The 25,682-nt window shown below is 37.3% G+C and overlaps 1 protein-coding gene across 2 annotated transcripts in view; it reads left to right on the top strand.

The window, feature by feature from the left end:
• Positions 1–25,133, top strand: part of Dynlt5 (dynein light chain Tctex-type family member 5) — a 33,081-nt gene extending 7,948 nt beyond the window's left edge. For both annotated transcript variants that reach the window (XM_074079855.1, XM_074079854.1), the window contains 4 exons: positions 11,555–11,646; positions 17,067–17,191; positions 17,551–20,993; positions 23,671–25,133. In XM_074079855.1, coding sequence (XP_073935956.1) covers positions 11,555–11,646; positions 17,067–17,191; positions 17,551–17,754 — 421 coding nt within the window. In that variant the 3' untranslated portion in view covers positions 17,755–20,993; positions 23,671–25,133. The remainder of the gene's footprint in view (positions 1–11,554; positions 11,647–17,066; positions 17,192–17,550; positions 20,994–23,670) is intronic.
• Positions 25,134–25,682: the final 549 nt, after the last annotated feature.

Below are 25,682 nucleotides of genomic sequence, written 5' to 3'. Positions count from 1 at the left end.
TCCAAAACTTTCCAGAAAAGTCCTGTATTTGGAGAAATACTGCCTATGATGCAGACTAGCTACCCTTACAGGTTTCTTGAATTCTTCTCCTCCGTATTGTATAACTAGATAGTTTATACATCTTGGTAATCAATATATACATATACAGTACACTTCATATTTAATATGAAGTTTATACTACATTTTCATGGTCTTTGTCCTATTCTTCTAAATGACTGTATGATATTTTATGAGTTTATAATCTGTGTCAGTTAACCATCCTCAAATTACCAGGCATGTTCAGTGTGTTCCCACTTTTTTCTCTTTCACTATATACTAACTTTCTGCATGGCCATTTCTCAGCAGTATCTTTAGTAGGTCAAAATGCAATGAAGAGCATTCTTTGATTCTGGCTACATATTGCATTTGTTCCACTAAAGAGATGAATCCATTTTTAGTACTTTCATGGCATTCCGTTTTGCCTGCTATTGCTAAGAAACAAAACAAATTATCTAATGCTGTCGTCAATTAATTTATATCAGAGATGTTGCTTGTTGACGGTCTCCACGGCCTTGAAGGATGTGTGCATCAATCCTCGTGGCTGGGAAGCAGTTGCTGGTGTGCTTTGACTGCTGGTGACTAACTGGAATCATTGTTATTGAGAAACCAAAATCCTTCTTGCTAAGAGTGTATTCAGCTCTTCCTTGCAACTCCATCTTCCAGCTGGAAACTTATGAGTTACAAGTACAATTGCCCTCTTTTACAGATGGAAAACTGAGTAGAAAGCATATGTCAAAAGTAAAGGTGGGAGAATAATTAACGCTACAACTTTCACTTTTAGCCCTACCCCATTCTGGCTGATATTTCTAATCCTTAAGTATACAGTTGTTTTTAAAATATTTCATTCCAGGACAGTCAATACAGGCAGAATAATAATTGAAAACTGAGTCATAAAGAATTATTGTAAAATAATTATTAGCTTAAGTTCAACTTGATTGTTCCAAGAAACTATTAAAGTAAGAGTCTGATACAAATAATGTCCCCATGATTTTTAAAAATGCTGTCATTCAAAGACTAAAGTAGCATTCCTGTGTGCATAATTTTCATTTACTTCTTTCATTTCAAAAGCATTAGAAATCCATACATAGAATCAGCAGTTGGTCAAGCTGTAAGAACAAGGGCACACTCTTTTTTAACCTGTGAATCAGACGGTACAGGTGATGAGTCCTCAACTAGTAGAAAGATTCCAAAAGCTTAGACTTGTGGCTAATCCATGGAGGCGTCATGCACACATCTCTCACTTGAAAATTATTCCACAATGATCTTTGCAAAGATAATGTCAGGACAAAGCATGTCCTGAAGGATCTTATTTAATCTCCCCAGCATTAATCCTGCTAAGTTGACATTTCTTACTCTTTTGCTATGAAGGAATGGAGGCTTATAAGTCAAGTAGCTTGATGCAATGATTAGGATACTGTCCGAAATAGTGAGGATGGCGCTCAGGGGGCCACAAACACCTGCCTACTCCCATAGCACCACCTTCCCCATCATCCTGCTAGCATCTTACCAATCTCTCAGCCACTGTCCCATGCTGCTGCCCCATGTGTACCCCACTCCTTCCCTGTGGTGATCCTCTTAATACACTTCTGCCTTCCTTCTCTTCCTTCAGATTTTAGCCCCATCACCACCTCTCTAGGAAGCTCTCCAATGATCCAACCATGAGTGCCTCCACCTCCAAACTGAGTTGGAGGCTCTTTCTCTACTGCTGTTTCCCCTTCTACATGAGCCTGTATTTGGTGGTTTTCCCATCTATCTTTCTTAGTAGACTGTGGGCTTCCTTGCCTTTATCTCAGTAATCACAATGAGAAAGAGGGTAAAAAAGAGTAGAGGTGAACTTGTCAGAAAGCCCTTCCATCAGTGTCCACAGTCTTCTGCAGCTGTGACTAACATATCTCAGCCATAATAAATACCTGAAGTCCCTTCTGTAGTGTGAAAGATTGAACTTACAATCAACTGTTTTCAGGATGGGTCTGTTTTGTTAAAGTTATGTTTTTATTATACTGCAAATTTTATGTTTCATTAAAGAAAAATAGCTTTCTTTCTTTCTTTTTTTTTTACATTTTTTGAGGTAGGGTCTCGTTACGTTGCCCAAGCTGGCCTTGAACTTGCAATCTGAGTAGCTGGTATTACAAGTGTGCACCACCATGCCCAGCAAAAGGAAGCATCTTAAGTTGGACTTCCTTATTCTAAAATCATACCTATTGGCATGTTGGAATGTTTCTTTCTACCCTCACATGGTTGTCCTCAACCTTCATCTGTAATTTGAACTTTGTTTTTAATTAAATGATTTATCATAATAGGAATGGTAATAGCTAACACTTATCAAGTCCTGACTATAGCTTCTATAGTCAAATTATGATCAAGTGTAGTCTGACTCCAGTCTTGGTAGGTTCCCCCAGTGAAAATTATAATAAATTCAAATTCCATGGTCCATAAATAAAGTTTATTGGCACACAGCCATGCCTGCTTATTTATGCATTGTCTCTGGCTGTGTTCACACTGGTGGAGCTGTGTAATAGCACCAGGAATCATAGGGCTGGCAAGGTAAAAATACCTGCTGTTTGGTGTCTTTGGTGTTGCCGTCTTGGACTCTGTAAAGATAGGTGCTATTCTCACCCCACTTTACAAGTGAAGAAATAGAAGCTATGGTAAGCTGGGCTCCAGAGCTATAGAAGTAGCCAGTATCAAAACAGGCTTCTGTTTTTCAGTCAAGTATTTTTACTCTCTGCAAACTGCCAACCCATGTGTAAGTTGCATGAATGAAACTATTCTCTTTATTCACTAGAACCTTCTGCTTCCCTACCATGAATTGGAGCAGGTGTTTACAACAACATCTTTCTTGCTGGAAGCTCAGCCTGTGGGTGGTGAGCAGTATTTGAACAATGTGCTTCTCACCTATTCTTAAGATGGATACAGGAGCCAGGAGGTCAAGTTACTTTCCCAGGATGATATGGCAGGACATCCAGACTCATTGTCTCTGAGGCCAGTAACCCACTAGTAGGTCAGGGTGAAGATTTGGGACTGAAGAGTCTCTCTTTTGCCTCAAACCAAAGTTCCAGTGGTTCCAAGTAACTACAACTTTCCCCATGGACCCCACCCCTCTTCAGTGGACTCTACAGATGGCGTCTAATGTAGTAGGTCGGCACACTACACTTTTCCACTTATGTATTCAATGTTTAGTAAGTTTCTCCTATGTGCCACACGTTAGGCACGCGAAGATGAATAACTGTAGGTTCTAACCCACGAAGCCTTTTGTCCTGTAAACTGAGGGTCATCTGGCTTCTCCTTTTCATAGTAAGCTAGGTCTCTCAATAAATGCAACCAAATTGAAAAGGACTGTGTTCATGATTTCATTTGCAATAATTATGAACCCTACTCTCACAAACTTTGTAATCTGATGGGGAAGACAATGGACAATAATTTAAATATGATGAACTTGGTCTATGAGTTCAACCTGTGAGAAGCTCATGGGCAATTGAACATGATGTTGCCAGGCCTACTCCCTCATTTGGATACCCAAGAGATAAGGTTAGAGGTAGCAGATCAGAGCTAGAGGCTAAGTGATACTGCCATCTAGAAGAAATTAAAGTCCCAACAAGATCTGATTTGTTTTCCCCACAAAGGAAGCAAAGCTTGGGAAACTGAAATGGCCATGTTTCCAAATTAAACCACAGTAATAGCTAGTATTATACTTCACAGGTGATTAAGCCATTTTCTACACAGTATTCCTGTGCTGCTTATAAGAACCTTGTAAGTCAAACAGAGAAGATATTTATAGTATCTCCCATTTATCTATATAAATGGAGAAATGATGGGTTTCCTGATGGATTATGCTGGGAGAAAACTGGCTCACTGTCTACAAGAAAGTGAAGATGGTCTTTTACCTTAAACCATTTGCATAAATGGACTCGAGATGGAAGATTACATTGTAGAAATCTATAAAGCCAAAGAGGAAAGAAAAGGAAATTGGCCTGTGTTCCAGGAGTAAGAAAAAATATCTTAAGTATGAAAGCCCAAACTATCAAGCAAAACACTGATAAGTTTAACTAGAATAAAACATAGCGTTTCTGTTTAAAAAGGGATACAGTAGACACTGATAGAAGGTGTATATATTGCTAAAAATCTTGCATGCTAACAATAAAAAGGAAAATTAATTTTAAACATAGTCAAAAGAGACATCAGTGTTCAGAAACAAAGCCCAAGGGCTAGGCAGAATGGGATCATATGTTTGTGTGCATTTGAAACCAGAAAACTGTAAATTAGAACAAGGTACCATACTGTACCCACTCTAAGGGAAAGACAGAGAATGGAGGGTGATCCCACACATTTGCAAGGCAAGTGAGAATAAAAAATGATCTAGCTATTTAGCAAAGAAATCTAACAGTATTTAGAGTGCTTGCGTGTGTGTGTGTGTGTGTGTGTGTGTGTTCTACAGGCTCTGCTTTATTAGAGTAAAAGTCAGTTTTCACAACGTCCCACAAAACCTACCATGATCAGCCACCTGAAAATTTTGCAACTCATGTTTTGTTCTAGCTGCTCTGGTCTCTATACATTTTCTCAAACACATCAAGCAACCTCCTGCCTCAAAGCCTTGGCATGTGCCTTTCTCTGTCCCTACATCTTCCTCACCCATCCACATGGATCATTTCCTCTTTAATTCTTTGCTTACTTAAACTTGCACTCAACACCCTCTGTCCTTCACCACTTGAAACCCCCTTAACTGTTCTACCTTTCCTTTTCTCCATAGCAGTTATCTCCTTGTGCAATATTTACTTGTTTAGCATTTTACCGTCTCTTTATATCATCTATTGTCTATTTATTGTGATTTTGTCTATTTTCTTTCTTCATTAAAATATGAGCTCTATGAGGTAAGGATCTTTGGGTTTTTTTCCAGTATTGTATCCCAAAGACCTAGAATAATGCCTGACATAATGGTCCCTCAATACATATGTTTTGATCATTGAGTGAATAGTTATTGCATTCCATTAATTCCTAAACAAATTCTTTTGGTCACAAACAAGTTAGAGTCACAGATCCAAGTATGCATTAATTCCAGGGCTTTCCTCTTGTAGGCATAAGATGCATTTATAGCAAATAGAAAAGTGCTTGTTCAAGCATTTAATACAACATACACCTTGACCTTCTTTCTGGAAAATTCCACCATGTATCTATTTTTTTAAAAACCCAGCTTCATTTGTGTTGGAAATCTGTTATGCCATGTCAGTCTCATCCTTGATGGTCCTCACAGTGATGCAGAGGCAACTATGGTGCCCACACTGGCAGCATCACCTCTCTGATGACTGCTGAGAGCAGTATGGCTTTGAGCAGCGTGGCAGAAGTTTCATCAGTTGTCCTTGACCACTACTACCTCATCTCTTCAATGACCATTTGCTCAATGCACTTCAAACACTATGGTCTTCTATCCACCATTCTTGGATTATTTCCAATCACACCAGAGCTGGACTTTTTACAGGATGCAGGGTTTGTTCTTTGTTCTTCAAAATCACTCTTTTCTTTTCTTTTTTGCACACTGAAGGTTGAACTCAGGGCTTGCTAGGCAGATGCTCTACCACTTGAGCCACTCCACCAGTCCATGAGACTTACTCCTACTCTTGAAAAATATATCTCACAAGATCATACCATTTTCATTTGTCATTTTCTCACTGCTTTCATTTTGAAGAGTTATCTTGACTTTTATTTCCATTATAACCTTCAAATTACTAGTAATACAGGATCAATAATGCAAGAACAATATCTAGAGACTACAAATTTACTATAAACTAAGTGACCACAAAATTAAATTATATGTATACACATATAATTTTTATATATATAGTAGAAAGTTCCCAAGTGCAGAACATTACACACCATGCTTCTCAAGCAAGAGGGGTAAAATTGTTTTTTGTATTATCAGTACTATTTTGTCTGATAAATACTTGTTGAAAGAATGGGGGGAAAATCAAAAGAAGAAATGCACAAATTTAGAACCTGAAGCCTTCCTTTTCTCTGTGCAGTGTGAAATCCTCTCCACTGGGAGGCAGCACATGACTTTAGGAAAAGTGTCTCCTTCCCAGATCTCCAAAGCACACTTCAATGAAACCAATTAGAAGAGATGGGTACTTCTGATGTTCCCCATCTGCTACTTTAATATCTCTAAGGCCAGCTATGCATTCTAGTTTACCTCTTACTGATACTTCACAATATCTAGATAAACAATAAGCTACTATATGTTTCAAAAAGAAAAATGTTTTAAAAGCTCGAAGAAAGGAATTTGAAATGATAAATGTTTGATATTCTTACGCTGATTCCAGTACTATATATATATATATATATACATATATAGTAGTATATATATAAACACAGTTGCCAAAAAGTGTACGTGTGTGTGAGAGTCACATGGTACCCATATATACAATTTTGTGTCAAAAGAAAGGAACGAAAGAAGGAAGGGAGGAAGGAAGGAAGGAAGGAAAACATGGTGAAAATCTGGGTTATGATAGTAATAAAAATGTCTGAATTGAAATGAATTCTCCATAATAACTAGATGTTAAGGTGGTTGGTGAGATTTAATTGGTATTATTGCTTGTGTCTCCGACAGACCTAGCAATATTTATTCTGTGTAGAGTAAAAATTGGTCAACAAGCAAATAGGTAAGATGTTTTTGATAAAACTGAATTTCATGAAAGAATAAACATGTTCTAAACTTTTTTTTTTGGTGGTACTAGAGTTTGAACTCAGGGCCTCACACTTATTAGGCAGGCTCTCTACCAAATGAGACACTCTGCCAGCCCCAACATGTTCTAATTTCTTTCAAATTTTTGCTTCTTTTCTGCAAATAATCAGAACACAAAATACAGCAGTTTCACATGTGGACAGAAGACCAGAGTTACATTGAGCCCACACTCCTTCAAGAGAAGGGGAGGTGACAGTCAAGGACATCCCCTAGATGGATGCACAGGCTCAAAGCTACATTGTCTTCAGCAATCATGGGAGAGGTTAATGTGAGCAATTTCCATTGTCAGCCAGCTACCATTCAGGAGCTTACTCGCTGTTTTCCACAATAGCTCTTTCTTCATGAAAGCCAGTTCTAGCTCTGTCCTCAACAATAGCATATGAAATTCTAAGTATTAACTGAATACTTAGATACAAATTTTGTATTCAGATTATACAATGTAACGCTTTTCCCTGGAATAAATCAGTTAATTTGCTCAATGTTTTTTCATCAGGCTTTCCAGTCTTTCCTTCATTACTTTTACACCCATCTTTCAGTTTTCCTTCATTACTTTTAATCTACCTTCCTTTCTAAAACTTTACAACTCTCTTAGACACATTTTGCCATTTGAATTTTTTTTCTCCATAAACACCAACAAGCTGAGAAAACACATAGATGACAAGAACCTTTCTCATATTAAAAAAAATAAGATTGATTATAGCATTTTATTTGCAGTGGGATTATGTCTAGAGGATTATCATTGAAAAGTCTAGTCACGGACAACTGAAACTCATCCTCTTGCAATGTTGTGATTTATCCACTATATTTATTGTGCTATATAAAGCACTGCTAGTTAAAATTAGAAATGTATTTTCCAGCATCTCATGTGTTTTCCTTTATAGATTTCTAAGGGTTAGAATGAAGTTGTTTATCAATAGAAAATATATCCACATTTTTAAGCTAGTATATTGAAATGATGGTATTGCTGAGTTCTCCATTTTAAAATACAGGAACTCTTAAAAAATGCTCATAAGCTCACATTCCAATTTAGTGTTATTTGCTTGTATTGGGAGCATTTTTAATATTGTAATCTCTTCCTTTTTTCTTTTCTCAAGGACTAAATATCTTATTTTTAGAATTCAGCTGTTCTCTTTTCTCCCTCTGACTTTCCCAACCCTTCTCATTTAATGTGAGAACTATCAAATCTTGGTTGTAAAAAATACCATAAGTAGGATTGGGGATGTGGCTCAGTGGTAAAGTGGTCATAGTATGTGTGAGGCCCTGAGCTCTGTCCCCACACTGAAGTGAGGGAAAAATGCATAAATATAGCCTTTTAAAGTAAAATTTTCTTAAAACTTTCCATGAAGTTATAGACTGGATGGAGACATGGCCAGCCTTCTGAAGTACAAAGAAACAACAGACTAACCAAACATTTTCCTGCTGCATGAAAAGGGTTGCCAGGTTTCTAGTGAAATACCCAAAATCTTACTCCCCAAAGCCTTCGTCTCCATGAAAGTAACATCAAGCTTCATATTCTACTGTTCCAGCATTGCACTTCAAATACTAAACTCTGCTTGAATTAGAATCTATATGTTACAGCTGATGCTTCTTACAATAGTGTATTTTTAAAAACAGAAATAAAATTATATTTTTCTCCTAAATAGAAGAAGCCTGGAGGGAGGCAGTTCAGGGAACTGGGCTTCCCTTGATCTAATCTATAACTTCACAGGTCATCTCAAGACCCGAGAGGCTGCTGAACTCTTGCCTTCATACCCACATTCCAGTACCAAGGGAGGGTAAAGACAGTCTCCTTTTGGTTAAATTACTTGTGTGGGTTTTTTGGTTTTGTTTTTGTTTTTTGAGGAAGTTCTCTCAAATTTTCTACCACACATTTGTTCGTAAGTCATATAACTACACCAGCAAAAAAAGAGACTGAGAATATGCCTTTAATTTAAACAGAAGTGTTCCCATAAATTTAGGGTTCCCAGAAATTAGGAAGGAGAGACCAACATTGGAAAGCAAAAGACAGTCCATGACATAGTACGTTATTTTTTGTCTTTTTTTTTTTTTTTTTAAGCAGCACTAGGGTTTGAACACAAGTCCTCACACTTGCTAGGGAGGCACTCTTACCACTTGAGCCACTTCACCAGCTTTTTTTTGTAACAGGTTTTTTCAAGATAGGATCTTGTGAACTATTTGCCCCGAGTTAGCTTTGAACCACACCCTCCTGATCTCTGCCTTCTGAGTAGCTAGGACTGCAGGTGTGAGACACCGTTGCCTGGCTCACAAAATTTATTATAATTTATTTTTACTTCATAATAGTGAGATATTGGAAACAGCCTAAATGGCTTGGAGCACAAATGATAAATTAAATGCAGAATGTTCTCATGTGAAGTAGTCTTGATATTTAAAATATGGCTGCAGGTTTGGGGGTGTAGCTCACTGGTAGAGCATTTGCCTAGCATGTGCAAGACTCCAGGTTTGACCCCCAGCACTGAAAAAAAAATGTTTTAAAATATGGGTATACTACCCTTTACTGACATGGATAATTATCTATGGCACAGTTTCAAGTGAAAACAATAGCATCTATGCTATGATGCCATATCTGAACTCCGTGTTTGCAAAGATGATTTTAAATGTTAACAATGGGTAGGTAACCACGGGGCTAGTGTCTTTGTAATTTACTTTCTTTATGCTTTCCTGTGTATTTTGATTTTTTTTAATGAGCATATACTGTTTACATGATTACTATGGAAATAAAAAGACACCAAACAAAAATCATCTTCATTAGTTTAATAAAGGGGCTGGCAGAGTGGTTCAAGTGCTTGAGCATCTGCCTCGAAAGTGCAAAGTCCTAGTTCAAACCCCAGTACCACAAAAAAATTGAGTTTCAAATAATTTTAAACAGGTCAGCCTGTAAAACTTTCTATTTGCACATCCATCTTCAACCAGAAGAGTTTTTAAGCTACCCACTAGGCCCTGACTTCATATCAATAATATTATAAAGTGCACAGGTTGTTAATCTTTCATAACACTGAACTGTTTTTCAATAGTGAGAACTATTTATATGCTCTTCTTGTCTTAGACTTCCATACCCAGCTAATTTGAGTTTTATACCAACTCTTTCTGTGGATTTTTAGTATGGTATTCAGTAAAATAGTAAGACTTTTTAATCAATACCTTCTGAATATTTGTGCATGTGTTTTATTTACAGTAATTATTTCAGGTAGTCATTGTCTCTATTTTTGTTCTGTCATATGAGATTTTGTCAGTGAGAGAAAAATTGGATATTTCAAATCTAAATCGGCCTTTCCTACATGTATGACATTAAGTCCTTTGCCTCATAGCTTTTATCTCTGAAATGGGTAGAATAATGACTTCTTTACATCTAGTACAGTGTATCTGAAGCTAAAGTAAGGCAAATAGTGGGAAATTGTTTGAAAAGTCAGAAGCAGCATACGCAATACTGAGGCACATTGGCTTACCACAGAATCAAGGGCCTGTGCCACATGGGGCTTTTAAGCAGAAGCTCTCAGATTCAGTACCTCCCACAACACCTGCAGCCACTATGGCCAAACAAGTTGGTTGCTACTTCAAAGCGCAACAGAAAATTGAGGGGAGCAGGTGTTATAAGAAAGAAGACTAAATCACTAATCCAGAAATCTATCGTTAAAAAAGCAGCCAGAATTTCTTGTGTCATTTTCTTGTGTTGGGTGAGTAAACCTTAACTTGTCCTATAAATTATATTGTATGTAAGAATTTTTAAAGAATAGATTAAATGTGATTTTTCTTAAAATATCAGTTTCCGAGAAGGTCACTAATTCCAAACAGCTGAGAACTAAGTATGGTAAACTCACAGAGGAAAAACACATCCTAAAAGATTAAGAACAAATATCTTTCTCATTTGACTAAAGCAAAAACATAGCTTACTTAGAAAATTAGTCACTCTGCACATGTGTGCACATACGCACACACACACACACGCACCCACACTATAATATCATCACCTTTGTAATGACATCTGCCTTAACTTCAATTTTCACGGATAGAGGAAATTGGGGGTAGTGAGTTCTGAGACTCATTAGTCACAGTTGAATTTTCTCTAAGCTAAGTTGAATTAAGCAGTGATGGAGGAACATTAGGGGCGCCTCTTCACTTAGGTAGGTCTCCTGGTTAGCACCTGGATAAGCTCATATTGCCTTGGTGACCAAGCCAAACTGTCTTAATGTTGAAAAGGGTAATTGATGCTTATCGACTTTTGATGGTTTGGGTGAATTGCGGTTTCTCTCACTGTGTAGATGAGTTTCTCATTTTTCTTTTTTATAGTAAAAGGATTTGGTTGGAACATATAATAATAGTGAGGTTTTGATAATACCCCATGTATATACAGATTTGTTTCCCAACATTTTAAGCTTCCTTATATGTCCCCAGACCCGTTTGTGAGCTTTGTGTACTTTGAGGAGCACTTTTGGATTTGTGTTAGAGACACGATTAGCAATGGCTTTGAAACAGGTGCTCCATTTCCCCACAAGTGTAGCTTGAACCAGGAGCACCTTCTGGGTAATGAGATGACCTAGGCTTTAACCACTACAATGAGACAGGCTCCAAGTAACTTTGCTACACCTAAATATTCTCATCTTCAAAGTATTTTAGATGTTAACTATGTCACTGTGGTATTTATGTAGGCTTACTTGAACTTTTCTTAGAAAAAAAACTTCACCTTTGTAAACACATTAGCTTAAAGTGATACTATGTTTTGTTGATATGGTAATGATTACATTTCGTTTTCTCCCTTGCTTTTAGCTCTATGAGTACTGTATCTTACATGGATGAACCAAGCCAGCGTGATGAGGTCTCTCGCCTTACAGTTCAGATGGAAAACACCTACCAGTTAGGTGAGTTACTTTAATCACTTACCCCTGTATTAAACTTCTCATGTGATGAATGATGTTTACTTAAAATGATATCAGATAACCTGTCATTGTCTTCAATTCTAGCATAAGGGGGCCATAATTAAATTGAGTGATTTGATGCTGCTTTAGTTTCTTTTTCTGCAAAATGGGATCAACACCCACTGCCTACTTTTCTAATATATAGTTGAATTAAGTTGATTGGTTATTTCTGGATGGAGTTTTTATATAATTTAAATATATATGAGTAAAGTGAAAGAGTTATGTGTTGATGTTTTATCCAACAAAACCAAACAACATATAGGTGAAGGAAAAAAACTTGAAGGCAAAGGCAAATGATTAATGGTCCCCTGTTGACAGAGATATTACCTATTACCGTTGAGGGTTTGGGTCTTTGAAAACAAAGATCTTTGCACCTGCCACTGCACTCCCATGTGGAGTCCACTGTGGATATCTTTTCCCATTCATGTTTTTCCATAAACCTACTTGTTTTCTCTAAATGTATACCAACCCACTATTATCTGAATTTGTATATAATTATTGCTCTGCAGAAATTCCACAGAGACTTACCAAAAGGCAAAGGAAAACTCTGTGGACCAGGGTGATTTCACTGGTGGCTGCTTAACCCCAAAAAAATTATGAACCATCACTCCAACTTAGTAGGTCTTATAGCCAGTTTTTCACAGTAATTCCTACATGGATTATAGGGCTCCATACTTAGTCAGTCTAGTGGTATTTTCACAGTGCTTATGGTAGACAGATAATATTTCTGCAATCCAGTGTACTTCTATACTCTTTCTAGTAGCCTTGCCCAGTTTCCTTCAGGGATGTGTACCAGCCCCCCAGCACTACTTTTGATCCATAACATTCTGCTGAAGCTGACTCCTGGCTTCATAGATGGAGTAATGGATGAGTCTGGGATGGCATATAGCCCTGACCAACCCCATTAAAATCTCTGAGATTAAATTCAGGATATATTTAGCTTATTGTAGAAGTAAGAAGGCCATGGAACACAAACCAACACAAGGGCTGTAGCATTCCACCATCTTGCCCCCACCTGGAACCTAAAACTAAAAGAAAACAAGCAAATCCTTTTGTCATCATTTAAGTTCTAAATGCAGCTGGTTGCCCTTAGACTTTTCAGTCAGGCAAGCTGCTTGGATCAGGTTTTTCCCCAAATCACAACTACAAGTTCTGAATCATTTGGAACCTGTACCTTTGATCTGTGAGCTGAAAGGCTTTGAATCAAATTTCAACAAGACAAAGCAGTTGAAATGTGAACCCCTGTGTTTCTTCTTCATACAGCTGTATTTTTACCAACTTACTTTCTTCAAAATATACACTAAATCGCCATAAGTTTTAGAGATGCTTAACATTGGGCCAAGTAAGAAAAGTGATTTTTAAAATAACTTAGTATAGATAAAATATTTGCATTATTTTCTTACAAAAGACTGTGTGAATTATTCTTTTGTGACTATTCTTTTATGCTGGACAATGCATATTTTTAAGCATTCAACTAACCATTTTATTAACAATCAAAACTGAATTTCCATTTCTACTTGTTCTTGGGTTTACTTTGCATGTGAAAGGTACTCTGTGGACCCTTAGTAAAGATTTTCTCATATCCACATAATATAAAGATGGCCAGAGAGTGGGGAATTGGGAATCAGTCAGTCACCAGCACTGTTACGCTTAGTTAACTTTTCTTCTAACTGATAATGTTTGTGTCATCTAAACATCTCTTAAATGTATAGCATGGTTGTCTTCCTTGCAGCTACCAAAAATGAGGCAAAACATGAGTATAGTTCATAAGAGTAAAAATAGAACGGAAAAAGAAACTGTATGTCTTATAATAAAATACCATTTACAATTTCACACTAATTATCGAAACAAGTATATGGAGGAAAATATAGGCCATGGGTTCTGACATATTTGAATTTGAATAGTAATTTGATAGAACCCAGGAAAATGATGTCTGGGCAAGGTATTTAGCATCCTTGAATCTTACTTTCTTCATCTGTAAACAGGGATAATAGTATTATGTCACAGGTTTGCTGTGAGAATTGATGAAGTATTTAAGTTGTTCCTCTGTTCATTTTTATTGCTCTTTAATGTGACAGACTCTAGGACCTTACCATAGATCACTGAAAATAGAGGCCGCTCAGGATACTCAATGTTCTGTCCTATAAATCATGTATAAGTTTTCCACAGGGCTTTTTCTGGAGCTAAGATTAAAGTGGTACCTGATTATTTAAAAACCCTATTGTGAGCATCAGTTCAGCTAAGAGCTTCTGGTAGCCATCTTTGCTGTTACACTGAGACAAGCCTGCCTGAGAACAAAGCCAATGTGATAGAAAGTAGATCCTAAACAGAGAGAGAGAGAGACAGAGAGACAGAGAAAGACAGAGAGACAGAGAGCTCTTCCTTGAAAGGCTCAGACCCTATCTCTGATGTCAGATCTTCTTGGGTGGAACCTGTCAGTCTCTCAAGATCCTTCCTGAACATGGAGGCCTCACTGTCTCCCTACTTACATCCTCTCCCATGTTGTTGCCTTCTCAACAAGGCAATCCTCTCCCACCCCTTCCTTCAGAATGCAAAAAACACAATAACAGCAACAACCCTAATAACAGTAATGTTATTATGTGGTAGGCACTGTTCTAACTATTTTTAATATTTTATTTCAGTTAATCCTAACAAGAACTATTACACAGGATTTCAAATTACTCCAATTTTGGGAAGTTGGGGCACAGATATGTAAAATAATCTTATCTTTGTCTATTCTCTCTTAAATCTATTGAAATTTTTGTCCTGATTTTTTTGAGAGGGTGGGAGTGGGGGCAGTACTGAGATTTTGAATTCAGGACTTCAGACTTGGTAGGCAAGCACTCTATCACTTGAGCCATACCACCAGGCTGTCCTGATTCTTCAGTTGTCTGCCTTTTGATTTCTAAAACATTTTTTTTCCTCCTACGCAAAAAGAAGAAAAACTTTACTATTCACATAGTTCACTCTGAAAGTGGCATCAGGAGCTTATATTGGAAGTTAAAGCTTGAGTCTCAGCACCCATCTGAGAAAGACAATGGGTGACTCTGGATGTATGGGGGAAAGCCCCAGAGAAGTGAGAAAAGAAAATATCATCACAGTATTTCACAAATTTCAAAATAGAGCCAGTTTGGGAAAGGAAAGGAAAGGAAGGCAGGGGGGGAAGGAAGGAAGGAAGGAAGGAAGGCAGGGAGGGAAGGAGAGAAGGAGGGAGGGAGGGAGGAAGGAAGGAAAGAAGGAAGGACGGACCTTCCTTCCACTATGAAAAAACATGGCCTCTGGCAGATCCAAAGAGTCATAAATCATAACTTTTGCTACAAGCAAGAGGCCGATTCTTCTTTCCTAGTTCCATTTCAGCAGGTCATTCACTTTCTGCTCCAAAGTCACAGACAGACCTCGGCCTCCTTAGCTTTTTCCAAAGCTGCTCTGAAGGCCACAACCTCTCTAGAAAGGCCAGAATTGGAACCGGGAGTTCCCCAGGGTGGCAAATGGCCACAGGGAGACTGCTGGGGACTCTCACTGCTCAGGATCCAGGAGGTACTGTGCTGGCCAGTTCTGCCTTGGGCATTCCCTTGAAGCCCAGCCATGCAGGCAGGCTGGGAGCCAAAGGCTAGGTAGGACCCATGTTCAGTTCCCAAATTTGGGGTCACTTTTTCTTGCTTGTTGAGTGGAGGAGTTAAAAAGCAGCAAGGAGATCCTGACCAAGGCAGACCCTTTTTCAAGGTAGGGTGGCTCCCTCCCCAAACTCCTTTCACAATAGCACCAAGGGAGGCGTGCTTACCTACAGTTGGGAGGGTGCTGGACTCTTCTGGGATCTAATAAGAACTCCCTTCCTGACCTCTTCAGGCTTGGAGTTGAGGGAGGGTGACATTCTCCTTTCCACTAGCCCAGGGGACTACATATCCCTTAGGATTTCCTCCATTCCATGCACATCTCCTTGATGAAACCTTTGATTAAATCCTCCTGGAATTTTCCTAACTCATATATTCCCTTTGACCCTGACTGACAGTCATTATGAACAAACACTTATGAATATATGCTGATGACAATTAAAAGAGAATTAGGTATAACTCTTGCTCTCATTCCTTCACTCTTATCAATCCTACAATGATTGAGTCTCTGGATGCCAAGCCCTGGCACATATGCATGTCATACAATGACATGAGCAGGTGACCAGAGGGAAGAGATGACAAGGCTTAATATTCCAGGGATTTGGGATAAAGCAGATTCATCTAAAGCTGTGATCTGAGTGTGGACTAAATGCAGTTGAGAATATAAATTCCAGAGTCTCATAAATCTGGGTGTCCATCCTAGTTGTACCACTGTGGGATTATGGGTTTACACCTCTGTTTCCCCATCTGTGAATGGAGATAGCAGAGATCTACTATAAAATTATATAAGATAATAAAGGAAAAGTGCTTATTATATAGAAATGGTCAAATAGCAAAAAGTAGCTATTGTTGGTGTGGTGATTAATATCCATAAAATATTTAATTTTACTTAAATTTGGAAATCATGCACTGAACATTTCTTATGCCTTTAGCATTGAATTAGATTGTGAGGAGGATAAAATCCAATCTTGCTTACCATTCACTGGAGAGAAATGCAGGTATGTCTTAGCTATTATCAAGTGGATTAGGAGCCAGGATAATAGTGGGGACCAGTACATCTGGAGTAGGGAGATGTGAGGGATAGTTTGTGCCTGAGGGGAAATGGAAGGCTAACTAAAGAAGACATTTGAGCTGAACTTGAAACATGAGTGGGTATTTCTCAGTTGACAGATGGGGAATGGTGCATCATTTGAAAGAAAGACAAGAAAGACCAAGAGTAAAGACACATGAGCATCCTTTAAAAGACAAATGGGGTCCAGGCAACTGATGTAACATGCCTGTGGAGAGCTCTGGTGGAAGGAGAAAAGGGCATAAGTTGGGTAGGAGCCAAACCCTAGACCCCATCAAGGGGAATGTCATTGTAAGATCTGGGCTTTAAGCAATTGCCTTGGTTTTAGTGTGAAAGATTGGAGGGGGAGATGTAAGGGCTGGGAAGTCAGTTGGAAAGGTGTTCAGACTTCGAAGTAGGCAGGTCACTAACAATGGGAACTGGCAAAGATGAAACTTGTGATGTCAAACCTTAACAGAATCAATCACTTTTTAGGTAGTCTGGTAAATATATGAGTCTACTATCTCCTCCTCTCCCAGATAACCTGACTGGACACCCCATTAGGACCTCATTCTTCCTTAAATAGAGGCCAACCAAATGTCTAAAGGTCTCTTCATGTTTCAGTATGGTTTTGATTGACCTACGGGGTGGGTAGATATGATTTGATGTTACTTCTTACAAAGAAATTCCATGTGTATTTTCAGGTCCTACCAGACAATTTCCTGTGGTTACTGTCAATCATATTTTGAAAGATGTTCTAACTAACTATCTTCAGGAAGAAACATATGAACCAGAGCTCTGCAGACAGATGACTAAAACAATTTCTGAGGTACATGTATGATTTACTCAAAGTGTTAGCTGTAACTACAATATTTGCTGAAACCACAACCCACCTTACCTTTTGATGAAGAAAATTAATTTTCAGAATTAGTTAAATGGCATATTTGTATTTAATGAAAATACTTATTAAGTTACATATCATATAACCTAACTTACACATGTGTGTAAATAATAAGTCTTTGTCTGAAACAGTCATTATAGTTATGGTTCTACAACAATTACTGAAAGCATCTACAATGTATCACACTATTTTCTTACATTAAATCCACTGTATTTATGACAAAGATTAAAATTTTTTAGTTTCAATGTGACTAAATGAGAACTCCCTCCCTATTTTTAAATTCCTAGGTGATTAAAGCCCGAGTCAAGGAATTAATGATTCCACGGTATAAACTAATTGTGACTATTCACATTGGACAACTGAAGGGTCAGAGTGTACTTATTGGAAGCAGATGTCTCTGGGATCCCACAAGCGATACTGTTTCATCCTACGTTTTCAGAAATTCTTCTCTCTTTGCTCTTGCAAATGTCTTTGCAATTTATCACGAGTGATTGAAAATGAGAACTATAGTGCTTACATTTTTAAATCATGAAACAGGCTTATGATGTATACAGAAATTTTACTGCCAAATACTTTGAGGAAGAAACAAGGCTAACGTTCCAAATGACTGGAAGCTTTTGGATTTTTTCATAATTCTTGTAAGGACTGGGGGAAGGTAGGGTGGCACAACAATGAATCTTGTCTACCCAAAATAGGAACTAAGTCTGGTTCTCCTGGATGATTCTTATTTAATATTACTTTTGATACTAATGATTTTAATTACTCTTAGACAGAATCCCCTGCATTACTGTTGGATGAAGAGAAGTTTTAGAAGTATATGGCTGTATGTCCTTAGCTATATAGGTATATAAACTGACCAATAAATGACAGTAGAATATCCAACATGGAATACAAAAATGATGACTTTTAATATGCCTCAGTGCTGCATATAAAAGAATGCTGGTTTTCATTTTGCACTTAATAAATTGAGCAGTATTCATTAACTGCAATTACTGTTACACGTACCTGACAGTTGAAACTGCTGAGGTAGAATTAATGACTTCGTGATAATTATCCTGGTCCCACGGAGCCTCTAGCTAAACCTAGAAGCTCTTGTGGGCTGCCTGCACTTTGCAAAATTGCAGAGAACTGAACATTGTCTCTTCAATAATCAAAACTATAAAGTGAACAAAAGCTTTTTAGAACACTGAAGTAGACATTGCTGTATTAAATATACATGATGCTTAATAGTAAATGTATCTGGAACACATAAAATCATGCATTGGAAAGGCACACTATTTTAAATAAACACTGCCTGATGTGCTTTTGAATAGGTTTTCCTAACTTTTACACAAGATATATGGCTGGCAGCCTAACAAATGAAACATGTGTGTTTACCACTTTGTCCTATGAACTTAATAGTAAAGTGACCGAGTATGGTTTTGAATAGATGGGCGTTAAAATTTATAGGGCTGCAATGGCTTATTCTGCTGGGTAATGTATCTTGTACCATGGATCATTTATTTTTATGGAGCTTCGAAGCCTTTGCGTGCGTGTAAAATGATGCCGTGGCGTTGTTCTTGGATGGTAAGTTGACTGCCTAGAGGACATTTGCTAAAGGTCAAAGACAAATTGTTCACATATGGAGAAAATTAGCAATGTTACAGTCTTAAGGAAAGAATGAGGTGTAATTCATCTCAAAACGAATTTAACAAATGGAAAAACCAGTTGATGCTTTATAATTGTAGAATATTTTGGTGTCTTACTTTTCCCTAAAATGAATGCAGTAAAAAAAATGGATACTTTATAAATCCCTTTCCTTCTCCTTTTTCTGGTTTATAAAGTGGCTTTCAGAATGAATTTGTCAATTTTCATTGTTTTCTGCTAGTGCTTTAGGGGATTATGTCTTGTAACAATTTATTGCAACCAATATCTGTCAATCTCTGTAAGTCAGTTTTAAATCTGGATTAGATTACAAGTGTAGTAAGAAAATGAGTTTCAGATTTTCATTACACGTCTGTGACCATCTCCCTTCTTGGAACAATAGCAACAGTAATCATATAGCAACTTTGCATGAACAGATCAGAATGAACAAACTTCTTTCATGTGTCTATTATAAAAATTACTTTTGTTAAGAGTTCTAAATTCTAATCCATGAAATAATTTCTCACCATCTTTTCTGGGTAGTGTTGGAAATCAACCCCTTAAAACCTGATAGGAGTTAAAAAAAAGAAAAATGTTTACAACATACTGACATATACTGTAATTCAGATGAATTCAATAATAAGTTCTAGCAATTTATAGCAGTATAGAAATATATAATAAAAATTCACTTATTGTGACTAATTTAGGAGTGTTCATTATCGCACAAATCCTTGGGATAGGAAATTTTTAAAGAAATGGTACCATGGATTTGAAGGAGTTGCTTTATTCTGAAACACTCAAAAAACTTTTCTGGCATTTTATACTAGGTTTCCTACAGTGCCATCCTTTGGACCAGACTGGCTGTGCCCTTCCCTACCTTGGAGCCTTCATGCCTACTTCCCCCACTCTGAACAACCCCTCCATGTTCCACCTTCTTCACTCTTCAGCTGTCCAAGTCCTCCACTGATTCCTGCCTTCCTGCTCTCTTCTCTGATCATTCTCATAGTTGATCTCCTGATTGTTCTCCAACTAATTTTTGAATATTAGTTTTGAAAATGTTGATTATGTGGACAGCATCTCCTGACAACATCCACCAAATCTATTTCATCTTTACTTTTAAAGCAAGACTCACAGCTGCAGAGAAAACAGCGATACACAGCTCAACCCTCGAGGACTAGGGTCCTATCAGAATGATACAGGACACAAGTGATCACAGCACAGGATAGAACATGCTGTTACAAGAAAAATCCAGAATATATCTTCATCTGATTAGGGGAATTACAGAAGGCTTTGTAAAGGAATGTAGGCTGTGATGGAGATAAAGCAAATTTCAACAGAATGGAAAAACCCCAGTGTTCATGAAGATAAGTATTAGCACAAAGATTGGAAGGGTACATGGTGACTGTCCGGTAAAGAAACTTCACTCAGACCATAGGGAGTCATTGATGGTTTTTCATTAGGTAACAGTGTAAGTAAAGTGACTCTAAGAAGAGGAATATATTGGAAAAGTGTAAGAAGACCACATAGGAGATGTGGGAGGTAATGAGCAGCTGAACTAGGCAGTGGCACTGAAAATGGAAAGGAGATGACATTTGTATGGATATTCTATGGATAAGATCTGCACAACTGGGCAAAGGGGAAGGAAGAATCAGAAGGGAAACTAAGGCAGTATGACAAGGAGATTGATAGTTTCAAGCTGTACATGTTTACAGACTTCGGACTGAATCCTGCTGTCACAGGCACAAGCTAAGTCATCTTAAATAAATGATTGACCTCACTAGGCAGTTGCTTTCCCACAGCAATGATATTGACGGTACCACCACGCAGGATTTGAGAGGATTAATTACATGTTTGCTAAACTCTTAACAGCATAATGTGTAATAGGAAGCCCTTGACAAACAGTAGCTCCTATGTTTGCAGTTGAAAGTTCAAGTGTGGGTAACTAGAGCAATGGTCCTGTTAGCAAAAATAAGGATGTCAGCAGGAAGAGATGGAGAATAACATACTAAGTTTAATTTTATGCTCAAGTTTAAGTTAATAATGGGACATTAGATGGAGCCAGCCCCAGGCAGCTGAAGAAGTGGGAGAGCTGAGCTACGACATCAAGGTGAGAAATTTAGACTTGGCAGTCATACAAACTGAGACTAAGTTCTCCCTCCTGCTTTATAAAATATTCATTAGGCAAGTCTTTGGCAAGTATCCTCAGCACTAATACTAAATTGCTGAATATTTAGTTAGCTCTGGGAATGTCAACCAGAAATACTCCCCCAAAACCAACAGGGAAATTGTTTCCCAAGGCCAAAATTGAATACTGCCTTCCTTCTCCTCCTCCTTTTTTTTCCTCCTTTTCCTCCTTCTGCTTCTTCTTCTTCATTAAAAAAAAAATTCCTACGTGATCCTTTTTTCTATTATGAGACATCATAAGAAAGGTATAGTTTCTCTCAAAAAAATGTTGCAATGTAAATACAAGTATCAGTGTTGCTGCTTGCTGTCACTGTTAATCAAATGACTTTAAAGCAGTTTATTCATTCCTTAAAACTCTTGAGAGTTAGCCAGTATATGGAAGTGATTTAAAAATAACAGTTGGAAAATCAGAGCTTTTAAATCTAGCCATCTCTGAGAGTAAATACTTTTCTTGTTGGGACCAGCATTTGATCTGTCTTTCTAGATATTACCAAATACATGCATTAAGAAAACTTAGCATTAGGTAGTTATTGATAAATTACTATGTCTTTTTACTCCCACCATTCTTATAAAGGACTGGCCTAGATACACTCTTTCTGGTGTTCTCTGCTAGTTTCTCTCTCTGCCACTTTTCACCTTCTGCAATGTTTCTCAATGCACTGATGTGTTGCTTTCCCAAACAGTAAAAGTTCCCACACACCAAATTTGCAGAACTTCTGTCCAGGGACTCATGCTTGCCAGGCAGGTGCCCTATCATTTGGGCTCTCTCCACCAGTCCTTTTTTGTGTGAGGCATTTTTTAGAAAGGGTCTTGCAAACTATTTGCCCAGCTAGCTTTGAACCATGGTCCTCCTGATCTCTGCCTCCAGAGAGGCTAGGATCACAGGTGTGGGCCACTAGTGTCTGTCTGGTTTTTTTGTTTGTTTGTTTGTGTTTTGGTTTGGGGAGGTTTTTAAAATTTAAGCATAGATTTGAAGACAAACATCTCCCTTAGCTTCTAGCCCTTACTACCTGTGTCAGTTTTATGGCTAGTGTCTTGAGCCTGTTTCCTCAAAGGTAAGAATATATCATGTTCTTGCAATGGAGACTAAAAAGGAAAACATACATAAAATACCTGACCCATAATAGAACCTTACAGTGACCTCCACTGTTTATAGAATCTATTTCCTAAAGAATTGAGCAGATAGATTTGCCATTTCTGCTCATGCCATAATGTTATGCTCTTGAGTTAACTTTATTTCCCCCAAACCTTGAACTGCCTTCCTTGAATAACAGTTTCCTTTCTAGGCCACTTTTATGACAGTCTTTTTCATCCCAAATGTCGCCTCTCTTTGTTGATCTCTACTTGTTTTATACATTGTCCATTTAGAGGTCTTGACTCCACTTTCTCTCCTTTAGTGATTTTTGCTTCCTGTCACCTATTTTTTCCTGTCTTCATTCCCATTTAAATTTACATGCTCTTTCCATGCATGAACACAAACTACTAAAAATTTTATTGAGACTTAAGTATATTAAATATCTCTGTCAAGTCTCCTGTAATCGTTCTCCATTTTTTCCTCACCAATTTAACTATGGTACACATTTTTGGTTTTTTTTTTTTTTTATGCAAGATATAACTCGAAACTTGTGGTTCTCCACCCATCCACCAAGCTATTTCCCTACCTAGCAAGGCAAGGAACCCGTATAGCCAATATAGGGAACACGGGGCTTCCCTTAATTTGTGATCAAAAGGAGAAAGATGGCACTTCCCAGACACGATGAGTGGGTTGGAGCTGGCAGAGTGACTAAGTGGTAGATCGCCTACCTAGCAAGAATGAAGCCCTGAGTTCAAACCTCAATACTGCCAAAAAAAAGAAAGAAAAGACTGTGAGAATAGGTTATCTAACTGCCAAAGGACACATGGTCAGCCCGATTTGTTCAGTGGGTGTTGGGAGATTGTTTTTAAAAATCTTGTAAGTATTATATTTAGAGACGCATTTCACTGTGAGGCAAAAGAAAAATAATGTTGTTAGGTAATTATACAAACATATTATCTTTGTATTTCCCTTTACTTTGGTAGCATAGCTAAAAAGTAAAATTAAAACATAGCTAATGTGCTTGTTCACATCCCAGTGTACAAGTACAAATAAGTTATCTAAGGATATCTCACTCATTTAAGGAAAGAAATAATACCATTGTCTTAAACATTCAGAGGTTACAGCAAGAGGGAACACTTTTCAATTCATACTGTGGGGATAGCCTAAGCCTGATATAAAATCATACAAGGCTATTATAAGAAAAGAAAATGACAGATAAATGCTTCTCATTAAAATATTTTGTAACAACTGCTTAGAAGTTTTTTTTTTTTTTTTTTTTTTGGCTAAAAACACTGACTCTTCACCACTTGGGTCTGCAGATGCCCAATGGGTAACTAAAAGCAGTATAAAGCTTGGCTCCTCTACTTTCATTCTACTTCTGTCTCCTTTGTCTTAAAACTTTGGGTCAGATCTCACTCAATTCTGCACATAGGCATGTTAGTCATTCAAGTAGTATCTGTTTAAAAACTGGTTATACAAGGTGATTAGCCCTAAATTTACCTAACCTATCTCATCCCCCTTCAAGTCTAAAGGTACCAAGATAAGAATATGACATTCAACTGTCTATCAGCTTTTACAACATCCTGTTCCAGACCTAAACCTGCAGTCACCTTGGATTCCAGGAACAGTGGAGCCTGAAAGACAAATTGCCCTATGAGACGAGATGACCATTAAGAGGGAGCAAGTACCCCATGATGAGAATTAAGGCCACCCTGACTCCAAGCAGAAATGATCGTCTCATGGCAACCTGAAATAATGATTGAGGTAACTTCTTCAGAGGCACCTCACAAACCACAACCAAGATAATAATAGACCAGACCACAGTTCGGCCAAGACTACTTGACTATGCATACCTCTCCCATCTGCCCCAATTCTCCCTCTGTTTAAACCTAAAGCTTCTGTCAGTACCCCATGGTGGGCTGGGGTGTTGGATCTCCATCTTCCCAAGACCCTTTCCTGTCTTTTACCATTACTTTTGTTTGCTTTTTGGGGGTAAGTGGCCAGACCTACCTTGTTGGAAGCCTCAGAGGTGGGCCTCTGGTCTAGGACTCTGGTCCTAGTTTTGCAAAAATCCTAATCAAAATGTTAACAAATAAAATGCAGCAATATGTAAAAAAAAATAAAATAAAAAGTATGTGTTAATAACAACTGAGGTATATTCCAGCAATTCATTTGTGTACAAATAACAATTCACCTAAAAATTATATACTTGACTGAATGTGTATTATATTTCAGTGGAGTTTTTTAAAGTCATCAGGCTAAAGATACTATTACAGCTCTTTTCTCCCAATTTTTTGAAGAAAAGATAATACCTTCACTTATGAAACTAGAACATTTGTTATTGCCAAAACATGTAAAGATCAGTTTTATTTGCATACAGAGATTCAAAACTTCTAAATAAAAAAACTAATAGATGCAGTCCTTGAGCAGAAAAATGTTATATAAGGAAGGTCATTAATATCATTCTTTGTGCTAACAAAAGAAAAAGATATCATATTATGAGATTAAATGCGTATTTGATAAAATTTAAAAGTCATTTCTAGCAAAATAAGTCCTTGAGCAATATGTAATAAAGTTTTTTAGATGATCAAGAATATTGTGTATGTATATAATATATACATATATAAAATGCACAGATAGAATGTGGACTACTTCTGTTATTTATGATGTTAGCAATTGATTCTTTAATCAGCAAACATCAAGCTGAGTTGTGAATGCTGAAGCCACTTTTATGACAATGGGGAACTGAGAGGAATGTCTGCCATGTCACTATTGTTAAGATTCTCTCAGTGACCACCTTCTCAGTGAAACCTTTCCTAGACCCCTCCCCACCACTCCCTGTCTTTCTGTTACCCTCTCATGGATTATTCTTTTCTCAGCATCAGTCATTATCTAATACTTCTCTGGTTTACATTTGCCTTCTATTAGAATATGAACTTTTTTTGGTCTATTTTACTCATAGCTATATCCTTAGCACCCAAAATAGTGTTTGACACAATATTCTCACAATACATAATTATTGAATAATAAGGACTGTAATAAGAAAAGAATATGAAATAGTTTAAATATTAGAAAAAGAGATAGAAGTATCTTTTTTATTAATAAATGATAATATTGAATGCCTAGAACACCCAAAATAACCTAGGAAAGCAGCCATTAAATTAAGTAAAACAATTTGACAAGATAGTTAGAGGTAAAATATCAACATTTATGTTTTTACTGCAACAAGCATGCAACTTGTTTCTCATTCACAGTGGCAAAACATCCAGGCATACATTTAAATTAAAAGGTGCAAAGCCTATATAAAAAAGTATAAAAAGATATTTAACCTAAAATACTGTCTTACTATAGTAACATTATAAATAAAAATTCTTAATATTACAGATGATAAGTGTTTTCTATATTTGTATAAATGTAATACAATTCAAATGATAATTCCAATAAAATTTTGGGAAGGATAATGATTATGAAATTCATGTGGAAGAATACATGGATCACAAGTTATAAAAATTACCAAAAAAGTAATAGTGATGGGCA

This window comes from Castor canadensis, chromosome 7, assembly GCF_047511655.1.
Source record: "Castor canadensis chromosome 7, mCasCan1.hap1v2, whole genome shotgun sequence".
NCBI lineage: Eukaryota > Metazoa > Chordata > Mammalia > Rodentia > Castoridae > Castor > Castor canadensis.
Note: the sequence above shows the minus strand (reverse complement) of the source record. Positions and strands in the feature narration are given on the sequence as shown.